A 24,995-nucleotide genomic window follows, 5' to 3' on the forward strand; every position below is an offset into this window, starting at 1 on the left:
TAAACACATCCAGAGATGGTGACTCCACCACCGCCCTGGGCAGCCCATTCCAATGTCTAATAACCCTTTCTGTAAAGAAATTCTTCCTAATGTCCAACCTGAACATTAGAAAATGTTTTTCTTACAAACCGAATAGTTACTTATAGGGAACTGGTCAAGAATCTTAATCTTCCTTTAAAAAAAAAATTTAAAAATTTCCAACTCTTACACCAGGATATCTGAGGCCCTACACATGAATTTTGGACGCTTGGCTTAGCAGAAACATAATGCCTTTCCAGTGATGATATGACTTAAAGTTTTAATTTAGGATTTGAAAATATTCTTATTTTCATTCACAGTAATCTCCTGTTTATGTTTTATCAAGAGCTTGAAATGTGCTTGCATCTTACTAGATGTTAGATGGTACTGTCATTTGGCATTTCTTTTGCTGTGCCGTGTGAAGGTTCAGTCAGTCTTAAATCTCTCCCTGCGTTCTTAATGTGATATAAACATCACAGGCAGTTTTAACCTCATTGCTTATTTCCTATTTTATTGTATAGGAGTCTTGTATTCTAAATAGTCCTATAGGCAGAAGTGACCCTATGGCCTCTCATGATCTGATGTGAAGTAGATGTACAGAAGTGTATAAATAATAATGAAATGCAGATATTTTTACATCAGTTCACGTGTTAAAGGTGAGAGTATGCTTCTCAAACAGAATGATGAGAAATGAGTGGATTAAATAGGTACACTCTGCTTCCATTCCAGTACATTATCAGGCTGCAGTCAGTGCAATAGTACATATTATCTAACCTCTATGTCCCTTACATGTATATAATGAAGAAGTAAAGTAGCATCAGAGAGCTTTTGCAGGGTTTTCTTTTTGTCTTCCACTACCACATAATGGTAGATTTCAAATCTAAGTTTATGGCAGCAAAATGCTAAAAAAAAGTTAGTGACCACAGAAGATCTGTATTAGCCTATAAATATTTGTTTTTATTTCTTTTCCATGATGTTGTGCTTTCATATTCTGTCGTGCTGTTGCATCAAAATAAAGGTCCTTGCAAGGTTATTTCAGGAGCAGTCATTTTAAAAATTGACATAAAGACGAATATTTGTCTTCCTTTACTCCAGACAGAGTTTAGTGTCGTTGTGTCCTCAAGCTCCAGTAGGAGTTTATATAGCAATTTTCTTGTATTTAAAATGCATTTGTCAATGACTGCGGCAAATTGTAGAATACATTTTCTGAAAGTAAGTCAGTAAATAGTAATAGCTGGCAGTTAGTGGATGAACACTACTTTGAGAGTATGCCCTTCCTTTTTAGGCCAAGCCCATGCAAATGTTTGTATTAAATTATATAACTTTAAATATTTCATACATGTTTTTTGCTTTGGAAAAAAAAAAGATGATATAATGGGTGGACGATGTAGAAAGAAAGGTTAATTTCTAAATTGAGTTTGTCCAGAATCAGGTAAGGATGTTTTGTTTCCCATTCATTTTAGCAGGCCAGGTTAGGTTTACTGTGTTCTCAGCCCACAATTAGTCTCACACAGTCAGTGTAAAAGAGAAGCAGCAGGTGTAAGATATTCATTATTAGCATTACAAGAATGTTGAAATAAAAATATTACATGATGAAATGTTGAGTAATCAAAGTGAACATTAATTAGTATGTGAGAAGAAATTCAGTATAAAGAGATCCTGCTGTTTCCTTGCCAGGGTGGTGTTACAAACAATTTTTAGTTAATAGCCTTTAAATAGTACTGCATGTGTTTTTACACTTCATTAGTCTAGTTTTACCTTCTGCATTTCTCCAAACTTTGGCACTTGAAAGTGCATTATTCATTTTAACTCTAGGAATTCTCAAGCAGTGCTGTAGCATAGGGCTTTGGTACCCCTGTGTATTTGGTACTCCATCCATTCAGTAAAGCACGCATACAGTAAAGCTGGTGTAACTGTGGATGAGATGATGATGCTTAGGCTTGGATGCTTCTGTTGGAACAATTCTCCCATCTTGTACTATATTATAACTGAGCCTTCTGAAAAATGGCCACAAGGAAAAAAAAATATGGTCACACATCAGATGAATTGTCTTTTGAGTGATTTTTGCATATTTTAATTACAGCTCTGATGTTTGGTATAATAGGCTGAAGTTTTCTTTCTTAGGTTGAATGTGGTCGACAGGTAGTCCTGCTATAGCAAATATAACCTTAAATAAGATCAATGAGTAATGCTTTGAGTATTTTGAAAGGAAAACACCACAGAAATTAATTAATCTTTAGAATATGCCTGTTGCCGCATGATTTTATTCCAGAATCATCTTGGCAGTAAGTCCTAGATCAGTTTTATTGTTAGCAACAATTTTCTCAAGTTGGTTTCATACTGACAGTGAATTTTTTATGAAATATTTTTTCTTCTACTTATGAAAACTTCATGTGATTGATGACATCCTTGTAGGTATAAATAGCAATAAAAACGATGTTTTGCAAAAATAGTGGGTCTAAACTCGCTTCTCAGGCCAAGAGGGAAAAGATATAGAAAAGCAAACAGTCAGAAAAGAGGTTATGAATTCTTGATATACTTTACAGATAGATAGGTGTGTGGATTTAAATTTTTTTAATATTCAAATACTTTCTTCAGTCTCCCCAATTATGATTCCTTTCTCATTAGAAGGGTGAAAGAGAGCCAGTGGATAAAATCACACTGTGCGTGGAGGGGGGAGTTTAGTACTGCTTGCTTACTTTATCCAAATGTTGTTTATAATATTACATGAACCTAAATTGCTAGATTTTTATTCTCAGGATATCCCATATTTAACATTTTTCTTTTTAAAATCATTGCTGCCTTTATTCAGTTCAGGTGTTTTTAAGACTTATACTTAATAATCTGTATCTCTTAGCAGTGTGTTTGGTATAAGACAGCTTGTTTAGAGGAAGCATAAAAAATAAGTGTCAATATTTTTAATCTTTGGTGTTGTTTTAAACATTGTCCTATTATAAAAGTTAAATTGATTTAAATTTATTTATTAGCTTATTGTGGATTTTCAGGTCACATGCCTGAGCTGTTGACCGTTCCATTCTACTTCAGAACAGATTGCTAGAAATAGATTTACTATTAAAAATAATTATCTATTTTCATTTACTTTTTGAAGAAAGTAAATGAAAATAGATAACTTTACTTTTGAAGATTACTTTCATTACAAAATAGTTATCTATTTTGTAATAGTAAATGAAAGTAATTTTCACAAACCTGATTCAATGTATGTCAGTCATACTTTTTAAATTGGGCTAATCCACTATGCATTTGTTTTTTTATCTGCATTGTTACTAAGAATCTGCTGTAGACTTAACTGTCAGTTGAAACGTATCCAAAAGTAGTAAGGTTAAATCATTGCCGCCATCTTTAGTAATAAAATAATGTAATCTCTCTGAAATAAATTATTTGATAGTATTCTGGTCCATATTTTTGCAACTGGAAGAAGCAGCTTCTTCCAGGTGCTCTGACAGCACCAATTTGTTTTTCTAATAAAAATAATAAAATAAATTTTTTTTGTAATAAAAATAGGTTTTGTCAAAAGGGGCCTCTCAAATTAAGATTCGTGTCTGTATCCAGTTCCCAAGGAAGACCCAGCCAAAATCACCCTGTTCAAGTGGATAACTTTAAAGCCTTCTACAGACCAAATCTACATTGGACTGTTACAATGAAGGGCTTGTGGCTGAGGTACATTGGCAAGTAAGACAAAGTTGTTGGCAAATGAGAAAAAACGAAAGCAACAGACCATGACCAGCCCTCCTTCTGCCCCACCCTCTCCCTCCTCCTGAAAAAAAACCCAAACAAAAAACCTCTAACAAACCTTTCTTGAATGATACTGACCAGTAGTCCATGAGATAAAATGTATCCTGCTTGATTGATCCATGGAGTGTACTTTATTATGATAAACTGATCTTTGCAGAAATACTGGAAACTCCTTGTTTATTGTTAAATGCTTAAAAAAGGCTAATAATAACAAATCAGGAAATGAGATTGTTTTCCGGCTTCTGCCATCAATGGGTTTTGCCAGTAATGCCTGAAATTTTATCTGGAACCTTTAAATTGATAGGATGTGGTATTCAAAAAAAGGCAGAGAAACGTCAGAAGGTTGACTCATTTCACTTAATCCAGTTTTCCAAATAGGCTGATGTACTGAAAATTCCAAATTACATATAACTGATCTCTTTTTATCAACTGCATTCAAAATAAATAGCTGCTAAAGCTGTAGAAAATGGAGATGATAACTTAGATGACAAATTACTTTATAGAACCTCCAATATTTTGAAATTCTGAGCAGCTTAGTATTTCTTAGACTAGGATGACATATACTACCAAGAATGTAATTTGGTTCCCTTTTTTAATTTCCAGAATACTGTTTGTTTAATATAAAATTATATATTGGATTTGCATTAAAATATACTACATAAACTTCAATACTTCAATAAAGACAAAAAAAATGCTACTTTATGGACTAGAAAATATTTTCTTGAGCCTTCATATATTTAATACCTTTACATTGTTTTTTAAAACAGTATTAAGTTTTCTCTAGAATAGAAACAATCTAGGCTGGAAGGACAAAACAATGAAAGAATAGGACAAATAGGGGAACGTGAAACAAGTGTCAGTGTTCATTAAATAACTCTCATATCACAGCAGCAGTATACTGATACAAAGTAATGAATGTAGAAAGAACTCAGATTCAGAACCTATGCATGAAAATCTAAATTGGTATGTTAACTGTCAAACAGGACAGCCAGTAAAACAAGAAAAATCAAATTGCTTAAAGTGAAGTTGAGAAGATGGTTAAAGATTCGGATTTCTTAAACTGTTAGGTTGCATTAGAGACATCCATACATATCTGGAGAAAGGTCTTTCTCTGAATGATAGCTTTAACCAGCAGAAGTTAATATTTTGAAAATAGTATTCAATATGTTGTAAGTAGAATTACAGCTAAAATAATCAGAATCATTTTGGCACAAGAATTCTTTTCCAGGAGAATGTGTCCACATCACATGCAGGCAGAAATGCACAGAAGCTGAACACAGGAGCTGCCACTGGCATAGTTATGCTTGTGGAGTGATGATGGGGAGCAGAAAACAGTTCTGAAAAGAAACCAATAAAAAAATGGGTCTGGAGCATTAAGAGACAATAAATAATGTTCTTAAGTTTACGTAGCTGTTTGAAACATTAAGGCACCTGAGAAACAGTGGAGAAAGATAGTGATGAGCTGTGTCGGTTGCAAGAAGGGGATCAAAAGAGAAGATTGTCTGAGATTTACCAAGTGCAAGCTCATTAGCAAGCATGGTTTCAATGGAGCAGAGGATAAAGAGGGTAGTAACTGAAGAGGTAGGTAGGTGGAATAAGAGTATTTTTATGATCTTGGAAGGCTTTTATTTGGGCATTTTTTTTTAAACAAATGGAAAAGAACCTTTTTATAAAAGAAGAGAGAGAGTGGTTAAAGACTGTGGACATGAAACAAGACGGTGTCAACCTAGGGACATCATCTAAATTCTGAGAGTTAGTAGCAGACAATATGATAAGAATTGGGATTAAAAGAAGATGAAATTGAAAGTGGCAAATGGCAAACAAGAAAACTGGCTCAGGTCTTGGCCCAGTGAAAACATTCAAATATTACAGCAATAATTCTCTGAAAGAAGACCCCGAAGAATGTGCCAGTGTAGGAGATGGTATGGAAAATACATGTAAGCACTTATTAGAAAGGAAGAAGTTTAGTGGTGCATGGTATATTTCAGATCTTGTGTCTCTGACAGCCCTACATCCCACCCTGGGCATGTCATTCTGTTCTCCTTTGAACATTCCTTCCCGTGTCCCAGGGACAAGGGAGAGCCATGGCCACCTAAATTGTTCTTGTGCATAAGGCGGCACTCCAGATATGTGAGGAAATGGAAGAAAATGTAACAACAAAGACATTTCTTGGTTTGCTATAGATGTATGAATGGGATGATTATACTTCTAAGGGGTAATTGTCCTAAATTTATCCTGTGGGGTAAAATATGTAGATACACAATGGTACCTTTAAAAAAAAGCGCCAAAAATCTAACTTAAATGCCTGCTATCTTTTTTTTTCTCTGTTATTTTCTCTTAATTCTGATGCACCATTTGTTTTTACATGTATATTTACACCAGACATCGCTTCCCTGTGCACTGAACCATGGGACCTTGGTGTTTTTTTTTCCTTGAATGCGTCTCCTTGTCTTCTATTACTCATAGTAGAATTTAAATATATGCTTACCTAGGAGCAGCGAACCCATGGATCATTTTGTTGCTTTAAAACAGAGCCTGTTCTGTGTACCATGTGTTATGGAGAGTTATAATAGATGTATATTGGTTCTAATTTCTTTCCCTTTTTCTGCATCTTTAATTTTCTTCAAATTTAATTCTATTTTTCCTTTTAAGAAGGGTTTTGGAACAACATAGCTGTAGCAGGCACAAAAGAAGATATACTTAACATCACTCAGCCATTTTGGTTTTCTTTAGCAATTAACAGAACAGTAAGCATTTGAAAAGCTACAGAACTGCAAATAAAGTAAAAACTACTAGAAAAAATGTAATTGTTCAAATTAAAATTTATTAGAACTTGGAATTAAATTTAGCAATCAAACAGAACAAAGTGTTTAGCTTCTAAAAAGATATTCTTACACACTGTTGATGTAGGTCACACTTGCAGTTAGCAAGAAGCTGAAATACTGTGAAGTTTCAAGTAGTAACATCAGACACTGTAACAGAAATTTAGACCAGCAGTGTTATAAATTAGTTACGCTGTCCCAGAGAAAAAGAAAAGCTTCAGTCCTAGTAATTTAGCAGTTGTCAGTGAGGTAAAATATCTGTAAAATTAAAGAATAATCTTCCAAGTCTCACTCTTTTTTTTTTATTCTTTGTAATTTTGAAAAGCTCACAAGGAAATATTAATCTTATTTAATGGGCTTTAATAAGACATGTTTAGCATTCAATATTGTAATATTAAACAAATACATGTTATCACAGCTCAGGCGTATTAAGTTTATGGCTGTAAAATAATACAGTTCTTCAATATAACCACAGAAAACTGTCTGGGATTCAGGTTTTCTAATGGGGTACCCGGTAACCACATTTGCTTCCCTCTCAAAATCATGTCACTCTAAAATATCCAAAGCCACATCCATAAGTTTCTGAGTTGTCTGAATTTCACAACAGTGTGTGTTTCTGTGAAGTTCCTGTTAGCTTCAGGTCTCTTTGAAGCATTAATATACACCTGCCACTCCCCTCTTGGGGGGGAAAAAAAAAAAGAAACCTTGAAGAAATGAATAGTTGATATTCAGAAATGTTCAAAATGTTTTAGCCAGCTCTCAAACAAAATCCTTAAGATTTTCCTGAGAATATGGAGTCCTTCAGGAAACCTGCCTTCTTTCTACCTTTGTCAGTTTTCCTCGGGGGTGTGGTTGAGATCTGTTCCAACTTCAGTCATTTCTAGCAAAGAGAAGAACTGTCCAACTTGTTTATTTACATGTCCAATGACTTTCAAGCTGTCTACTTACTGCTAAATTTACAAGAAGCAAATAATAATAGACCTTTCTTCCACAAGTTAAGACATTGCTGCTTGCTCTGCTTGCTTGTTCTTCTACATTAGTCTTGAGATCAAAGTGAAACCAAGTATTTCTTAACAGACAGATGTACTCTTGGATGAGATCTTGAGTAAATGAGAAAAAAAGTACGAAAGTAAAATAACTTAAGTCCCAAAAGAAAAGATCTGGGCATTGATGAGAACTAAGAGAGAGACGGGGATCTGAAAAATATGGCTGAGTATCAGAGGTAGGTCCTCTGCATCATAGCAGAGTTTTGGGAAAAAAAAAAATGGAACATCGTAGGCCACCATGGACTTACTGGAAGAGAAAACTAAGAGTTTGTGTAGCAAAATTTACCACTTTTGCTCTTCATTCAGACTATGACATATGAGGACTTGGCTTTGCGTTGTCCTGATTTTAATCCATATGTTTTTGACACAGAACAGGGAAATCTTTTGAATATTTTAGAAATCAAGTACTAACAGCAAGAAGTAGAAAGATTTAGGCACAGTTCTGTGTGTGTTTGCACAAGAACACAAGATATATATCTCTTTAAGTTCAAGAACAAATATGTGTAATCTAGGGAAAATAGCCATGCTTTGGAATATTAACTCCCACTTGCACAACAGCATGTTTCTTCCCTGACAGGGTGAAAACCATTATGAACGTGGAATTTCATAAACATTTCCTTCACTGATAGCACACATAGCCTTCTATTTTAGACTATTTAATAAATAAAATGTTGTACTTCGAGTTCAAATGAATTTTAGCATACACTTTATAGGTGGGTAAAAAAACAGAGCAGAGAGCTGTAGAGGCAATGTGATGGTAAGAAAGCCGAGTGCGCCTAGGTGTATCTAACTTCTGATCCAAATGGTGGTTCTGTAGTACACTGATGAAGGTTTCACCTAAATGTAAGTAACTCTACAGTATTTCTTTTTTTGCTTTCTCTTTTTTTTTTTCTCCCAATTGACATAGTGTAGTTTAAATGTCTTACAAACTTGGATGGGATAACCCAGCATGGACTGGCTAGGTCTGTGCACATTAGTTTTATTACTTTCATCATTTTTCCTTTATTTAAAGACTAATGAGCACGCCCTTTAGATGCTATTTTAGCTCATCTATAACTTTATAAATATTTCAACTTAGATATAATTAGATAAATTGAACTTGTTTAATTAGTAATGCAATCAGCCAGCATGGCTTAGGAAGCCATATCACGTTAAAAGTACAGTGATCATGCATGTTAATAAGCAATAAGCAGATTCTTTTAACAAGAAATTCTATGCTTTTACAAGCCATTTGTGTCTTCTTATAAGGCTTTATAGCTTTGCCATTACTTTTATTTTACCATTGCCATTACTCAGGAGTTTGCATGTCAGCTGAAAATCACTGAAGATCTTTCTTGGCTGATTTTGAACCAAAGTAGTCAGCTGTTTTTGAGATGATGGTTTAGGAGAATTAAATGTTTTTTGCTCACATTTTACATTTTTCTTTGAATATTGATTTTCAAATTTGAAGTGGGAACTTGAAAAATGTGAAGTTAGTTTTGTCTGAGCAATATTCCTTTTTCTATCTCAAGAAATTTTGTCCAAATTACAAAACTGTGAATGCCAACAATGAGGTACACCAAAGATCTCTTGTACATACAGCGTAGAGTGACAATCTGTGCATCTGTAGCTTGGGTGTGCTAAAAATGATGAAGAAGTTTGAAACAAGGGGCCTGATGATGTGCTGGAATTTAGACTATATGGGTGAGAGCTCTGAATAACAGCCAGAATTTATAGACTTAAGTATATGCGTGTGTATGTTAGAAGGAGAAATTTTTTTATATTAAGCATGCTTACAGGAAGCTGTTGGTGTGTTTTCAAACTGCATCAGTGTTTATAATTTTGGAACAAGCCAAGATCAGAAGGAATAATACAGGTAGGAGTAATATGGTCACATATTTTTACTCCTTTTGTTAATAATTTTTTTAAAACACTCTCTAAATATTTTTATTTTTTTTTATATTTGAAATATCTTGGGTTTTACAGAATTTACTATCTTCAAGCAATGTTGAAATATTAATTTGCATATGAGGTAGTATATTATGGTTTTTTACACAAAAAATGACTAGAAGCATTATTATTAATACTTTTTAGTTTACTGGAAATAGTGTGATTCAAGTAAGGATATCACAGGGTCTTGTCATTTAGCATTAATTAAGCTTTACATTCTCATTTGATAGTATAAAATATTAGTTTACCTATTCGCAAAATGTGTAGAATAAGATGGTGAAGTATGTATTTACCAAACTGAGTAAGTGCCTAAAAATTCAGATGGCTGATTTAAAAAGCAGATAGGTCCTTAGATGGGTTTTCAGAAGCTCCTGAGCATCATGTATCTCTAAAAGCCTCTAAGTAGGAAAGCAAAGACAGGTAGGTGCCTAATTTAAATAATGCCAGTAGGCATCTATCTGCATGTTTCTGTGACTCGATATGTTTTCTAGGATGTCCGAAAAAGATTGAATAGCTAGTTGACCTGATTTTAGGCTTTTCTTTTTATGCCATTGCACTGCAAATTGCTGAAGAAAACAGGCAAGAGCTATAGAGGTGATGAACAGGAAGAAAACTGCATACAGATTTTCATTTTGTCATGTAAATTGCTTTCTCTAGTTCATAGCTTTATAAACAATGTATCATCAGCTCTCTTTCAACCGCAAAAGATTTTATTTGCTCAAGGTTTTGGTTCAATAGGCAAGTTTCCTTTTGTTCTCTGGTCAAAATGCTAGTTGCATCTCTTTATGGTTAATATTTTTCAAACGTTATTTTCATTTTAAATAGTAGCACTTGTTTGCTGCAAAGCTTTATACCCAAACTCCTGTTCTTTAGGTAAGTAATGCACATGATTAACAACAGGTTACTGATGGGACAAAATGGCATCTATAGATCTGGATGACACTTCATAGATAAATTTGCACATTAATTTTTAATTTCTAAAGCTTGAATTAGTTGAAAACGTGGTATCTTGGCATTATGTTTAGCTGGTTTTAGTTTGAAATTCTGTATTGCAGCTGCTTGTGCCTTGGCTGCTTTTTGTAAAGGATTATAAAGTGGCGTAATAATTTCAAAATTAGGTTTACCACATTAACTCTGGCCATATTTTCACCTCCATTTTAAGCCAACCTGAAGTAACACCAGTGCACAAAGAAGCAGTACCAGCCATTGCCTGGAACTGGCCCCTTGTTTCAAGCAGTCCTTTTCCTCTCTTCCGTGTTCCATATCAAGTAATGCTCCGTGTTGGACTGGACCTGAAACATAACCTGGTCAACACTCACTCTGCCCACCCCAGCCCCATGACAGGGGACAGGAATCACTAACCCAGTGAAAGCATATTGTAGTTTCTTACATATTTTACTTTAGGAAGCTCAAATCTGAGGCCATAATTTCACATAGCAATTTGCTCAAAATACAGTAAAAGTAAATTATGAGCAGGGAAATGTATGTAAGCTTTGTGAAATAAGGATAAAGAAAATGCAGAATGTGGATAAGCAAAATAGCATGAAATAAAGTTGAAAGCACCCAGTACTGAGTAATCAGAAATTATCTGTTCAGCTGTCAGAGAGATCAGGTTCTAAACGGAGAGAAGACAGAGATCTGTATTGATGCATGAATGTGGAGCTCTAAAGGAGAGACTTCTAGCGATAAGACATATGATGATACTGGAAGAAATATTTGACACTTCATTCTCTTCTCCAGCATCTGTCTTCATGGTACTCTAGCAGAGCTCTTTTCTCAGAGATTCTGTTGATTGTATCATACAAAAATCTCCTAACCACCCATTGTTGATCATCTATAAAATAGACAGGGAAGGAAGAACTGTGAGCTTTTCTGGTAGGAACATGTAAATTTGAGAGGATATTCCAAATTCTCTCAGCCGTTCTATTTATTTATACTATAACAGCTAAGTTTCTCTGCTTGACCTATGAACATTCAGTTGATAGGTAGCAGTGCAGAAGGCTGTGGTGTACAACTTGTAGTCTATGGTGGTAAGATTTTGGAATTCTCCAGTGCCTGCTGATATCCCCAGTTTCACCTGCATGAGATCACTTATTCTCCTCTCTGTACACTGGAAGGTTGGTTAGAGCTGAGTGAACAAGGGTGTGGAAGAGTTGAGGAATCAGAAGCAGGGCCTCTTATTCTCTCTCACTGGTTAGTGTCAGAATCATTATGGATGACCACAGCTGGTAATAATAAGGAAAAAACCCTATGAACTTTTTCCCTATGTGGAAGTATATGTTCAAATTAAGTATTTGTACCATATGAACTAATAATTATCAGGTGAATCTGAATTTAATTATTCATCAGTGTATTTTTTCTTAGAATTAGATAGTATGCCCTGTTTAATTTTAAATGCACAAAAAAGTCATGGACTCCTACAGAGCTCTCATTATTGAGATAAGGTACAATTAAAGGTGACAGTTATCTCTCAAAGATGACACACTTTTTACAGTTGCATAAGTATTAGTTATTGGTTGTCTGAAAAGTAATTTACTAAATACTCAGCATTAAATGTGATGGTGTTCTAGAAAGCATTTCTGTAAGTGTCATATACCTCAGCACATGAAAATTTCTAGAAGACTTTAATTCACATTGAATATACACTTCATCCAATACTGCAAAGTTATGTTTATATGATAGAAAAGGGTGTGTTGACCTATCTGGCTTAGCTTCAGTCTTTCAATATCATGGGCTTGAAGCACATAATGGACACAGTACGCATTGGAAATCCAGGTGAATACCCTGGCAGCTGACTTCTGCTGGCTTGTATAGTGTAGGGACATATCAGCTCTGCTTCCGTCTGTCCGATATGTATACCGTGAAGCAAAGGAGGGACTGGAGGGAGTATCTGCAGGTTGCACCTGAAGGCACCAGTGCATGAGCTTCTGTTGCCTTCTTGCCAGAGAAATCGCATGTATCCTCATTACTTAGCTTTAGTTAGTTTGTTTAAAAGCCACTCAATATTCCTGGCAGGAATTCCACAGGGCTCTTCAGTCACTTAACACACAGAGTGGACATACCTCTCTTGTATCTAATCAGTAATTCATTTTTCTGCACTGTTCAGTACAGTCTTATATCTTTTATTATACAGTAGCCACACAGTTAAACTGAATTCCTCATCTGCTTTAATATATCTTTGTTCCCTGTAGATTTTGAGAAGTCTGCAAATAATAACTAATTTACACTGTCACACACACAGTCCCTCTGTGTGATATGAGAGTGTTGTTTTACAGATAGAAGATGGTTCTGCAGATAGATAGAAGCAAAAAAATTATTTGTGAGATTTGGATGGCCAATTAAAGGATTGGTTTTTTCATTGCACATTGCAAAGCATTTATACGTTCAATTCATTTTTATTTTACTTCATCTAAAAAAGTTTAGCATGTTCCCAAATCGGATCTCAGGTTTTCAAGAGCTCAGGAGAGCACAAATACACTCAGTACCAAATAGAATTTTGCTTAAGTAAGTCACCTAAGATCCATGGACCAGCATAAGCATTGTTGTCCTTTTCTTTCATGCAGTCTCCCTAGTTCATTCATGACACATCTTTTAATCTCTCCAGCAAATGAACAAGATTTATGCAAGCAATAGTCTCTTGACACTGGTTCATTCCCAGAGCAGGTCTATCCTGTACTTCCTCATGGAATAAGCTTGATGCCATCTGGTCCACCCATTTTCTCAAAGCAAGATACACTACGCAGGTGTCATTCCTGACAGATTTATTTAATCCTGGTTGTAAAGACAATGATTAAGATTCAATAAACTTCTCCAACAATTTATTTTAGTACTTCACTACCCTTATTATTAAAAAGTCTTCCTAGTATCTAATCTGAAACTTTACTGCAGCAATTGAAGCCAATTATTTCTTGAAACATTCATCATGATATTCTTTTCAGGTATTTTTCAGATGACTTTTACCCATTTGACAGCTGTTGTGCGAATCCCCTTTTTTCAAGACTGAACATCCCCACTCCATCGCCACTCCTTGAGCCTCTTTCTCATTGACTTTATTTTCTAGGCCTCTGATCATTCCTGTTACTCTTTTTTTTGGACTTTTTATAATTAATTCCTGTCTTGTTTGAAACCTTGTCACAAAGCTGGACAGGGTGCTCTATTTTAAGTGCTGCCAGAGCTGTGTGGAATTATTTTACATGATTTGTAGGTTGCAGTCCTGTTTATATATCCTGGTATGGTAATGTTTTTAAACACCATTTAATTGTTCATAGTGATCACTAGATTTTTATTTTTCCTTTGGAATGGATGTCTAGCCAGTTGTTCCATAGCTTGTATTATGTCTACCTAAGAGTAGAACATAGCAGTTTTCTATATTGAATTACATTATATTTTTAGCCTATTTCAATAATCTGAATATTTTTATTTTATTCCTGTCTTCTAAAGTTATTCCAGCCTCTTCCATGTTTAATAGAATATCTTTTATTTTATCTTCCAAACCATTAATGGAAAGACAGAATAGTTTCAGGGTTGTGACTTACCCTGGCAAAAGTCCACTCAGTGCAGCCTTCCATTTTAATGGTGAGCTGTTGCTTGCTGCTCTCTGAGGATCACTTGCAACTACTTTTGTACTCATCTTACAATGTGAGCACACAAATAGCATACTTCCCAGTATGGCTTGCAGGGTTGCAGTGTAAAAGTGTGACAAGCCTTGGTAAAATCAAGGTACTTGCAATCTAATTTATCTCTGTTTTCTAGAAGTTCTGCCATAGAATGAAACTAGATCTATTATGATCTGCCTCATAAAACCCTAGAGCATGGTCCATCTCTTTTCTTCTTCTAGGTGCCCAGAAAACAAACTTAAAAGCTGTTTTTTCTATAATTTCTGAGAAAATTATTCCTTCCTTATTTATTTTCTTTATCTTTCACTCATTTCCAGACTTAATAGTACATTTTCTGTCCTTCACAATTTCTCAATGGCTGTAAGTTTGCTCAGACAGTTCAAGTGTTCAAGGATGTAAATATCAAATTCAACTACTTTGAAAATTCTGGACCGTATAAATACTCTCCAAATATTCTTTTTCGCTCAACATAGAGGTTTTACCATTGTATATGTGACACTCGTGCTGACATATGTCCTGGTTTGGCCCAAACCAGGCCAATTAGTCTTAGAGAAACCAAGGTCGCTGCTAAATTCCTCACTGCTTATGAGTGAAGAGCCAAAGGGGGGTCGCACCTGCAGGGAGGAGCAGACAGGGCAGGTGACCCAAGATTGACCAACGAGGTATTCCATCCCATACATGTCATTCTCACTTTCCTATTTATCACTAACCCACTGCCTCCTGGAGGTGGGGCCCAGGAGGGAGGGGCCCTCCTGTCTCCCACTGATTGGTACCAGCTTTGCCAATTTTCCAGTTAAAAGCCTGCAGGTGTGATAGCAGGGAGAGCTATTGCATTTGGCCCTCTGCCCGTGCTGGGTGGAGCTACTGCATTTTCCCTTCTGCCTGTGCTGGGGGGAGGTACTGCCTTTTCCCCTCTGCCTGTACTGGGGGGAGCAACTCTGCCTGAGGAGGATTTCCAAGCTCTTGATCTTGGTTTTGTATATATTTGTATATATTTGGTTATTTCTATTATTATTGTTATTATATTCTTTTTCATTATTATAGTTTATTAAAACTGTTTTAACTTTCCAACCCATAAGTCTCTCTCCCTTTTCCCTTTCCCTTTCCCTTGGGTGGGGGGAGAGGGTTAACAGAGAGCATCTGCCACCTGGTTAATAGCTGGCCCAGCTTTAAACCGTGACAGATTTATTGGTGCCCAATGTGGGGCTCGAGAGAAACTCCAACAGGTTATTCTGATAAGTCGAATCCTGGCTCTGGTGGGGGGAGACCTGGAGAGCTCAGCTGAGAGAATATCAGATTTCTTCCTTTGAGATTTAAGAGGGGTTGGAAAGTTAAAACAGATAGTGAAGATGGTGATGTCATTTTTAAATGCTGTGTTATCTCATCTTTTTATGGAGTTTCTTTCACAATTGAGTATTGCAATGATGCCTTACCTGCCGTGGGCACTGTGTTATTGCTTGCTTCTTATGAATGTTTACATGCAGTTTAGCAGTGGGTGCTGGTCGAAATGTATTGTTTTGATATGGGGTTTGATACTGATTTATGCTGTGATAAACTGGGCAGTTCCTATTCCGATCTCTTATCTCTATGACACAATGATGGGCAGCTTTAATCGCGAATCAGTAGCAGCAACTTCATCTGCACGCTCCGGGCGTCCTTTAGCTGATTCTGTTAATGATTACACTTCCAGTTTTACTTTGGGAAATAGTACCTTCTCCTTTTCTGCCAAGCTGATTCCACTAGATTTTGCGAAATTAGGATGGTGCTGTCTAGGTGGCATGTTTTTATTTTTGGTTGTCCTGAATGTGTTTCTGATGTGGGATAAGATTAAATATCGGTGCAGGGACAGTTGTAGGTGTTATGCAGCCACCTCAGATCCTACAGTGTGTACTGCTGCTACAGCCGCTAAACCCACTGAAACCTCGGCAGCCTGCACCACAGCTGCTACACCCCCCAAGATGGCCACTGCAGCTACTCAGACTCTCAGCACTCCCACGACAGCCACTGCATCTACTCAGACTCCAGCATCTATCGAATCTGTACCAATTGCTCCTGTAACCAGGAAGAAATACCAAAAGAAATCATCTTGTGAAGTGAAGGATGATGACTCGGAGCCTTCTAAGGCAGAGCCATCATATGACCCAGGTGAGGGCCCCTCTCAGGCAGAGTTAGGGCCTGACACAGATGGGGGTTTCCTCGATCGTCCTTTTAAAGCAGTGGAAGCGAAGCAACTGGCAGCGCAAAGGTAAACCTATTTGGGCTGCTGAACTGTGGCAAGATATTGCTGCTCAGCTCGAGGAACTAGTCGTGAAGGTACATCATGTAGATGCCCACGTACCTAAAAGTCGGGCAACTGAGGAACATCGAAACAACCAACAAGCGGATCAAGCTGCTAAAGTGTTCCAAATAGATTTGGACTGGGAACATAAAGGTGAACTATTTTTAGCTCGGTGGGCTCATGACACTTGAGGTCATCAAGGGAGAGATGCAACATACAGATGGGCTCGTGACCGAGGGGTGGACTTAACCATGGACTCTATTGCACAGGTTATCCATGATTGTGAAACATGCGCCGCAATTAAGCAAGCCAAACGGTTAAAACCTTTGTGGTATGGGGGGCGGTGGTTGAAATATAAATATGGGGAGGCCTGGCAAATTGACTACATCACACTCCCTCAAACCCGCCAGGGTAAACGCTATGTGCTTACCATGGTGGAGGCGACCACCGGATGGTTGGAAACATACTCTGTGCCCCATGCCACTGCCCGGAACACTATTCTGGGCCTTGAAAAGCAAATCTTGTGGCGACACGGCACACCAGAGAGAATTGAGTCGGACAATGGGACTCATTTCAAAAACAGTCTCATAGACAACTGGGCCAAAGAGCATGGCATCGAATGGGTATATCACATCCCCTATCATGCACCAGCCTCTGGGAAAATTGAACGGTATAATGGGCTGTTAAAAACTACCCTGAAAGCAATGGGGGGTGGAACCTTTAAAAACTGGGATAAACATCTGGCACAAGCTACCTGGTTAGTTAACACCAGGGGATCTATCAATCGAGCTGGCCCTGCTCAGTCAGACCTTCTACATACAGTAGAAGGAGATAAAGTCCCTGTGGTGCATGAAAGGAATCTATTGGGAAAAACTGTCTGGATTCTTCCTGTAACGGGCAAAGGTAAACCCATTCGTGGGATTGCTTTTGCTCAGGGACCTGGATGTACTTGGTGGGTGATGTTGCAAGATGGTGAAGTCCGATGTATCCCTGAAGGTGATCTGATTCTGGGTGAGACTACTTAATTCTGAACTGTATGTTGTTGCTGCATAAGTGTTTTTCAGGTTAAGACAGTGGTGATGAGACCGGAACTAGCTTCATCAAGTGGCGTCCAGTAACCTCCTCGAGACTGACATCTTTAACCTGCAACCCGTGGGCACGAACCATGACGAAAGAGAGACTGCTAGCCAGAGAGACTGCTGAGAGACTGCTAGCCAGATGGAAACCCACAATCCTGAACCAAATGAACTTAATGAACTTTTTGTATAGAGAAGAATCATAAACTAGTGATATGTATATATATATTTGAAAATGAAAAGGCAGTGGTGATCTGAGTATGACGTGAATGATATGGAATAAGGGGTGGAATGTCCTGGTTTGGCCCAAACCAGGCCAATTAGTCTTAGAGAAACCAAGGTCACTGCTAAATTCCTCACTGCTTATGAGTGAAGAGCCAAAGGGGGGTCGCACCTGCAGGGAGGAGCAGACAGGGCAGGTGACCCAAGATTGACCAACGAGGTATTCCATCCCATACATGTCATTCTCACTTTCCTATTTATCACTAACCCACTGCCTCCTGGAGGTGGGGCCCAGGAGGGAGGGGCCCTCCTGTCTCCCACTGATTGGTACCAGCTTTGCCAATTTTCCAGTTAAAAGCCTGCAGGTGTGATGGCAGGGAGAGCTATTGCATTTGGCCCTCTGCCCGTGCTGGGTGGAGCTACTGCATTTTCCCCTCTGCCTGTGCTGGGGGGAGGTACTGCCTTTTCCCCTCTGCCTGTACTGGGGGGAGCAACTCTGCCTGAGGAGGATTTCCAAGCTCTTGATCTTGGTTTTGTATATATTTGTATATATTTGGTTATTTCTATTATTATTGTTATTATACTCTTTTTCATTATTATAGTTTATTAAAACTGTTTTAACTTTCCAACCCATAAGTCTCTCTCCCTTTTCCCTTTCCCTTTCCCTTGAGGGGGGGGGAGAGGGTTAACAGAGAGCATCTGCCACCTGGTTAATAGCTGGCCCAGCTTTAAACCGTGACAACATATTAGTCGTTTCTGTAGAGGTTTCCTGTTTATTTGAAGTCATCAAAAAGTTTCCCAAGTCACAGGTTTTATCAATGTCCTCCCCATATATTAATGACATGCATGCTGTCATTCACACTTGAAAAAATAGGTCAGTTGGTCACAGGAGGATGATTTGGGGGTTTTCTAAAGGTAAACATGTATATATGGGAATGTATTTACCTGCAACTTTGTTTACAAATACAAGGGAAGTTGGAACTGTTTGGAACTTAACGTAATAAATATAAAGTGTATCCTGTCCTTGTATTCATGCTAATCAAATGCACACAAAAATAATATGTTTTTTCCTTGTATTTTCATTTTTTCATTATTTTGCCATGGAAAAGTAGGTGAGTTTTTTCCATTTTGGGGCAAAACTAGGCTCTTTATATGTACAGTATAGAGAGATCTGTTTGGCAGTCTTTGACAGGTGGGTACTGGAGTGGAAGGTGGCAGAGCTTAATGAAATATATTACTGTCATTTAGTCTTTCCAGCTCTATAACAGTAGTTCTAAGAGCAGAGCTCATGTATATCAAAATAACAGACACTGTAGTAGTTGTTCCAGAAATATAACTATTCTCATCTTTACTGTAATAACAGTAAAGCTGCATGAGTCATGTCTAAAGGTGACATATATTCTTTGATGTTCTTTCTACAGATTTTAATTGCCTGTCTCCAGTTCGCTAAACAACTACTTTAAGCAAATGTTGAAGAATGTTTAGTCCATTTAAGACTAAACAGGTTTTCAAAGGGCAGAATATGAATAAACAAATTGCATTTTAATATAGGACACTTGACAGTACAGAAATGAGGAATTTTTCATCCTGAAATATGTTACCAAGAGATCCTGACATGGTACATATTCTTTGTCTGTATTGAAATGATTTTTTTAAGCACTATGCAGCATATTGCTCTGAAGTCAGAAATACTATTCTTCTGCCTTGAAACAAAATGTGTGAAAATTCAAACAGTTGAAGCATCCTTAGAATCAAACATACAAATGAGACGTGATGAAAACTCCAGTGCAGAAAACTGATATGCTAAGAGGAAAGGGGAATCAAGATCAGAAGATAAAAAGCTAGACATGTTCAGAAGTAAAATGGTATTTTTTTCATGCATATAAGGGATTGTGATGAAAGTAGCACAAGCAGTTAGCAGTTTATAAAACCTATATAAATAAGGAATATTGTGAAATACAACAAATGAGTTTCTTGAAAATTTCATTACATATTTTCCCCATATAGAAAAGTCAATAATAAAGCCAAATAAATTGGAATTATTTTATTGCAATACATAATGTGTGTGTATATATATAATGTATTTTTCTGCTGTTTTAACTATTCAGATATTTTCCCCACAAAACAAATGATTTCATCACTGTTCTCAACACTACTTCTCCTTTGTACCACTACTTCTCATCATGTCTTCATATTCTGTATGCCACAGATTTCTTTTTCTATGGAGTTTTTCAGATATGTTTGCTCTTCTACCAGTTTGAGAGTAACGTTGAGGGAAGTCTGACCCGCTTTTATTTAGCTGAGCTGCCTTTGCAATATCCCAGTGCATTGTTTATCTGGGGAACAAGGACAAGAGGTTTGAACCAGAATTGTATTCCTGGTGTCAATAGCTGCTGATATGAAATAGTCAGAACAGCCTGTTGATTCATTTCTGACTTATGCAAGCACTATGATTGTGCTCTGTTTCTGGAGACAATGAATCTCTCTCTGCTACCTGCCTGTCCATAAAATGTGTTCAGTGAGTGCAAAATTCTAGCATACCTGTGAATGGGAGTACGGATTTAGAAGTGTTATATGCTAACCTTGCACTCACTAACTCAGGTATCAGTGCAGTGCCTGTGGCAGGTGTCAAGCACTAAGTCTTCCTTAACATTTAAAAGGGCAATGTTATTTGCAAATAGGACTGAGTAGACAACTTTAAAGAAAAATAAATCAAAAGGACTAAATTCACAATTCACAATGTTAACTGGAGCAGCTTTGGAGTATTTACTAGTTTCTTCAGCAACATTTGAGTGAAACAAAACAGAAGCACTGGAGTCTGTAAAAAATGATCTCTCAAGGAAAGGATTAAAGAAATCTTAAAAAAAAAAAAAAGTATTCCTTTGTTTTGCACTCTTCATACTCTGATTCTCAGTAAAACAAACCTGACACGAGTTTATATATCCAGTTTGAAATGGTGGTCTCATTAAGTTCAGTCACCAACAGGAGTAATCAAAGCCTAAAGGACAGGTATTTGTAGGTTTGACTCCTTAAGCTACTAAGATTGAACAGTAAAAATTCTCAGATCTTAAAAAAGGGAAGATATCTCTTTTCAACAGAAATGTATTAAATTCAGGCTATGATCCATTCTAATAACTCTGAAGATTGTTTCGAGTATTAAGATATGAATTCGGTCATGTAGTGTCTGGAAAGAGGTCTGGCGGACATCATGGCTAGCACAAGCACTCTCCTGTACAGCCAAGGTAACTGTGAAGGGATACAAGAGGTGGTCAGTTGTTTCATAGTCGACATAGGCAGAGCTGTTTGCTTTGAGTCAATTTTCTGGTCCTTTATGAGGCACTGAAGATACTCATATAGCTTTCAATTGGAGCAGATCTGTTCTTTTTTATAAGGATGAAAAGATTCTTATAGCCGTGTTGTCCTTTAACCAGGCCTTCTTCCATCTTTGTTCAAGGATGAAGTGTTCTCATAACCATCCTCCTTTTCCTTTTCCTTTTCCTTTTCCTTTTCCTTTTCCTTTTCCTTTTCCTTTTCCTTTTCCTTTTCCTTTTCCTTTTCCTTTTCCTTTTCCCTTTCCCTTTCCCTTTCCCCTTTCCCTTTCCCTTTCCCCTTTCCCTTTCCCCTTTCCTTTCCTTTCCTTTCCTTTCCTTTCCTTTCCTTTCCTTTCCTTTCCTTTCCTTTCCTTTCCAAAAGCTCTTTGTAGATACTTAACTTGTTATTTTTTTTTTATTTGTTTTGGTTTGTGCTTTTCCTGATATTACATTGGCAAAACATCCTGCAGAAAGATCTGTATGTCAAGAACTTTTCTTTTGGAATAAAAGTTAAGCTTTTCAGTAAGAATTACAATGATGTGGTTTTCTATCTGTGTGGTATTTAACTATGTTATTTTTATATGCTTGAAACAGCAATTCCATTTCCTGGTTAGATTTAGTTAATTTTTGTGTGGTGTCTGAATTGGAGCTGTAAGTATACAGGTCAGAACTACACAAATAAATGTGTTTCTATATTGGAAAACACTGTCACTGTGCAGAATTGCATCAGGCACAGCTTTCAGTTTTATTTGTTATTGCTTTTTACTAGGATACTGTCACCTTAAAGGTAGAAATTAAATGATGAGTTCTATAATTCACTGTTAATTGCTTCCTATCAATAATGAATATTATTGCTTTGTTTTTTTGCTTATATAATACAAGTAGAACCAATGCAGTCTACTTCCATTTAGTATGCGTATTCAAATCGGTCTAACACCTCAAGTGCGTTCATGCTTGAATTGAGCCTGAAACTGTAGCCAGGTTAGGGAACAAAAACTTTGTACTTTTATCTAATCTAATTCTTAGTACAAAGGTAGTATATACTGCAGAATATTTTTCCTGGCACCTATGTCTGCAAAGATTTAAGTACTTCATGAAAGATTGCTTCAAAATACTTAGAGCTATAATTTTTATTATAAAAGGTGTTTATATTAATGGTACTCATTCTCTCTCCTTACAGTGCAAATTAGACTATCAAGCCTGTGTCTCAGGAAAACAAATCTTGGTGAAATGCGAAGGACGTTGCCCTTGCCCTTCTGACAAATCCACAAACGCGGGCAGAAATGACAGGAGAGGTGAGTGATGGTAATTTGTATGATATTTTTAACAGCTCGTTTCTAGAAGGAAATAAGATTTTGCTCACAGAAGAGTACAGTGATCACAAACACTGATTATTCTTGAATAAAACCAACTTTATTTTATTCAAGGTTGTTTTCTTTGCCATTGGTTTTGAAATTGTGCCTACAGTAAAATACCACTGTATCTTTCAAATGCAGCTATTGTAGTATGAGTTATTGTTGTTCTTTTTTTACTCTTTAATACACCTTGAGATGCTTATGGCTGTACTTAAGACAAAGAAAAATTCATTCCTTGCTCCTCAGTGTTTTCAATTGAATATTCAAGAAAATGAAGTGTGATAGAAAAAAAGGAAACTTAAAAGTCCTTGTTACTGCTCATAGGAGCAAGCAGTTGGACTTAAACTATGGAACTAGTAAAGGCTGTCATATAAAAGTGTGTTCTTTGTTTGAAAAGTGTTTGATAGGAATAAATCAGCTTCCTTTTGGACCATGCGTGAGATTAGGCTGCTGGAAAATGCAGTTGCTTTGCACTGCTTCTTCGCCTTTGGTGCAACTGTAGAAAAAAATTTGTGGCTAAGTGTGTTTGTGTTTCAGTGACTCCCAGGTCAGTGACTTTGGAAGGTTGTTGTTAAACAAAATAGGATACCATCTTTGGTGCTCCTGAATAGAGGGCCGTCATAGCATGGGGTTTTAGGCTGCCATGGGCCTGAATTTGCCAAGAACAGCATGACTGGAGGTGTGCACTTCTGTATTTCTTTAGACTGATCTCTGTTAGACGTATTTTTTTCTTCATTCTGTATAGTCACGCTTTTGATGAGTAAGCTGAAATCTTTATGCACAAATATCCTGCATCCTCATTGGAAACATACAAATTAGTTTTTGAAGATTTTTTTTCCCCATGTAGCCACCTTATAAAGATAAAAGAAACCAGCGTTACATTCCTGGATTATGTTAATGTAGGTATTTCATTATGGCTTGATGCACTATTCCAAATTTATTATGCAAGAGAATATAATTTCCATGATAAGCTGTAGCTGCTACCCAAACTATTTTTTTCCTAGTTTAAAAAGTGAATTAATGTTCCTTTAACAACGAATAGAGATGACCACTGCAAATGTCGAGCTGTGTGCAGGCATACAAGTCAAGTAAAAAACTGTTCTGAAACACTCCTTTAGGTCAGTTTTTTGGTCTTTGGCAATATCATTGATTGTGTAATTGAATATCATAGAATGGCTTCGGTTGAAAGGGACCTTAAAGATCATCTAGTTCCAACCCCCCTGCCACAGGCAGGGACACCTTTCCTCTAGACCAGGTTGCTCAAAGCTCCATCCATCCTGGCCTTGAACACTGCCAGGGAGGGGGCAGCCACAACTTCTCTGGGCAACCTGTTCCAGTGCCTTACCACCCTCACAGTAAAGAATTTCTTACTAATATCTAATCTAAATCTACACTCAGTTTAAAACCAATCTCTCTCATCCTATCACTACGTGCCCTTGTAAAAAGCCCCTCTCCCGCTTTCCTGTAGGCCCCCTTCAGGTACTGGAAGGCTGCTATGAGGTCTGCCTGGAGCCTTCTCTTCTCCAGGCTGAAGAGCCCCAACTCTCTCAGCCTGTCTTCATAGGAGAGGTGCTCCAGCCCTCTGATCATCTTCGTGGCCCTCCTCTGGACTTGCTCCAACAGCTCCATGTCCTTCTTATGTTGGGGGCCCCAGAGCTGGCTGCAGTACTCTAGGTGGGGTCTCATGAGAGCGGAGTAGAGGGGCAGTATCACCTCCCTCGACCTGCTGGCCACACTTGCTTTTGATGCAGCCCAGGATGCGGTTGGCTTTCTGGGCTGCAAGCGCACACTGCTGGCTCATGTTGAGCTTCTTATCAACCATCATCCCAAGTCTTCTCCTCAGGGCTGCTCTCAATCCATTCTCCACCCAGCCTGTATTTGTGCTTGGCATTGCCCCGACCCATATGCAGGAGCTTGCACTTGGCCTTGTTGAATTTCATGCGGTTCGCACAGGCCCAGCTCTCAAGCCTGTCAAGGTCCCTCTGGATGGCATCCCTTCCCTCCAGCGTGTCGACTGCACCACACAGCTTGGTGCCATCGAGAAACGTGCTGAGGATGCACTCAATCCCACTGTCCATGTCGCTGACAAAGATGTTAAACAGGATCGGCCCCAATACCGACCCCTGAGGAACGCCACTCATCACTGGTCACTTGGACGTCGAGCCATTGACCACAACTCTTTGAGTGCGACCATCCAGCCAATTCCTTATACCACCGAGTGGTTCATATGTCAAGTCCATGTCTCTCCAATTTAGAGACAAGGATGTCGTGCAGGACAGTGTCAAATGCTTTGCACAAGTCCAGGTAGATGATTTCAGTCACCCTTCCCTTATCCACCAGCGCTGTAACCCTGTCGTAGAAGGCCACCAGATTTGTCAGGTGTGGTTTGCCCTTAGTGAAGCCATGCTGGCTGTCACCAATCACCTCCTTGATTTCCGTGTGCCTCAGCATAGTTTCCAGGAGGATCTGCTCCATGATCTTGCCAGGCACAGAGGTGAGACTGACTGGCCTGTAGTTCCCCAGGTCTTCGTTTTTTCCCCTTCTTGAAGATGGGGGTTATGTTTCCCTT

General features: G+C 37.7%; 1 protein-coding gene across 1 annotated transcript in view; it reads left to right on the forward strand.

Moving 5' to 3' along the window:
* SPOCK3 (SPARC (osteonectin), cwcv and kazal like domains proteoglycan 3) overlaps positions 1-24,995 on the forward strand; it is a 245,831-nt gene that overhangs the window by 155,219 nt on the left and 65,617 nt on the right. Inside the window, exon 8 of the mRNA XM_068403290.1 lies at positions 22,252-22,366. Within this exon, the coding sequence (XP_068259391.1) occupies positions 22,252-22,366 (115 nt within the window). The remainder of the gene's footprint in view (positions 1-22,251; positions 22,367-24,995) is intronic.

This window comes from Nyctibius grandis, chromosome 6, assembly GCF_013368605.1.
Source record: "Nyctibius grandis isolate bNycGra1 chromosome 6, bNycGra1.pri, whole genome shotgun sequence".
Taxonomy (NCBI): Eukaryota; Metazoa; Chordata; class Aves; order Nyctibiiformes; family Nyctibiidae; genus Nyctibius; species Nyctibius grandis.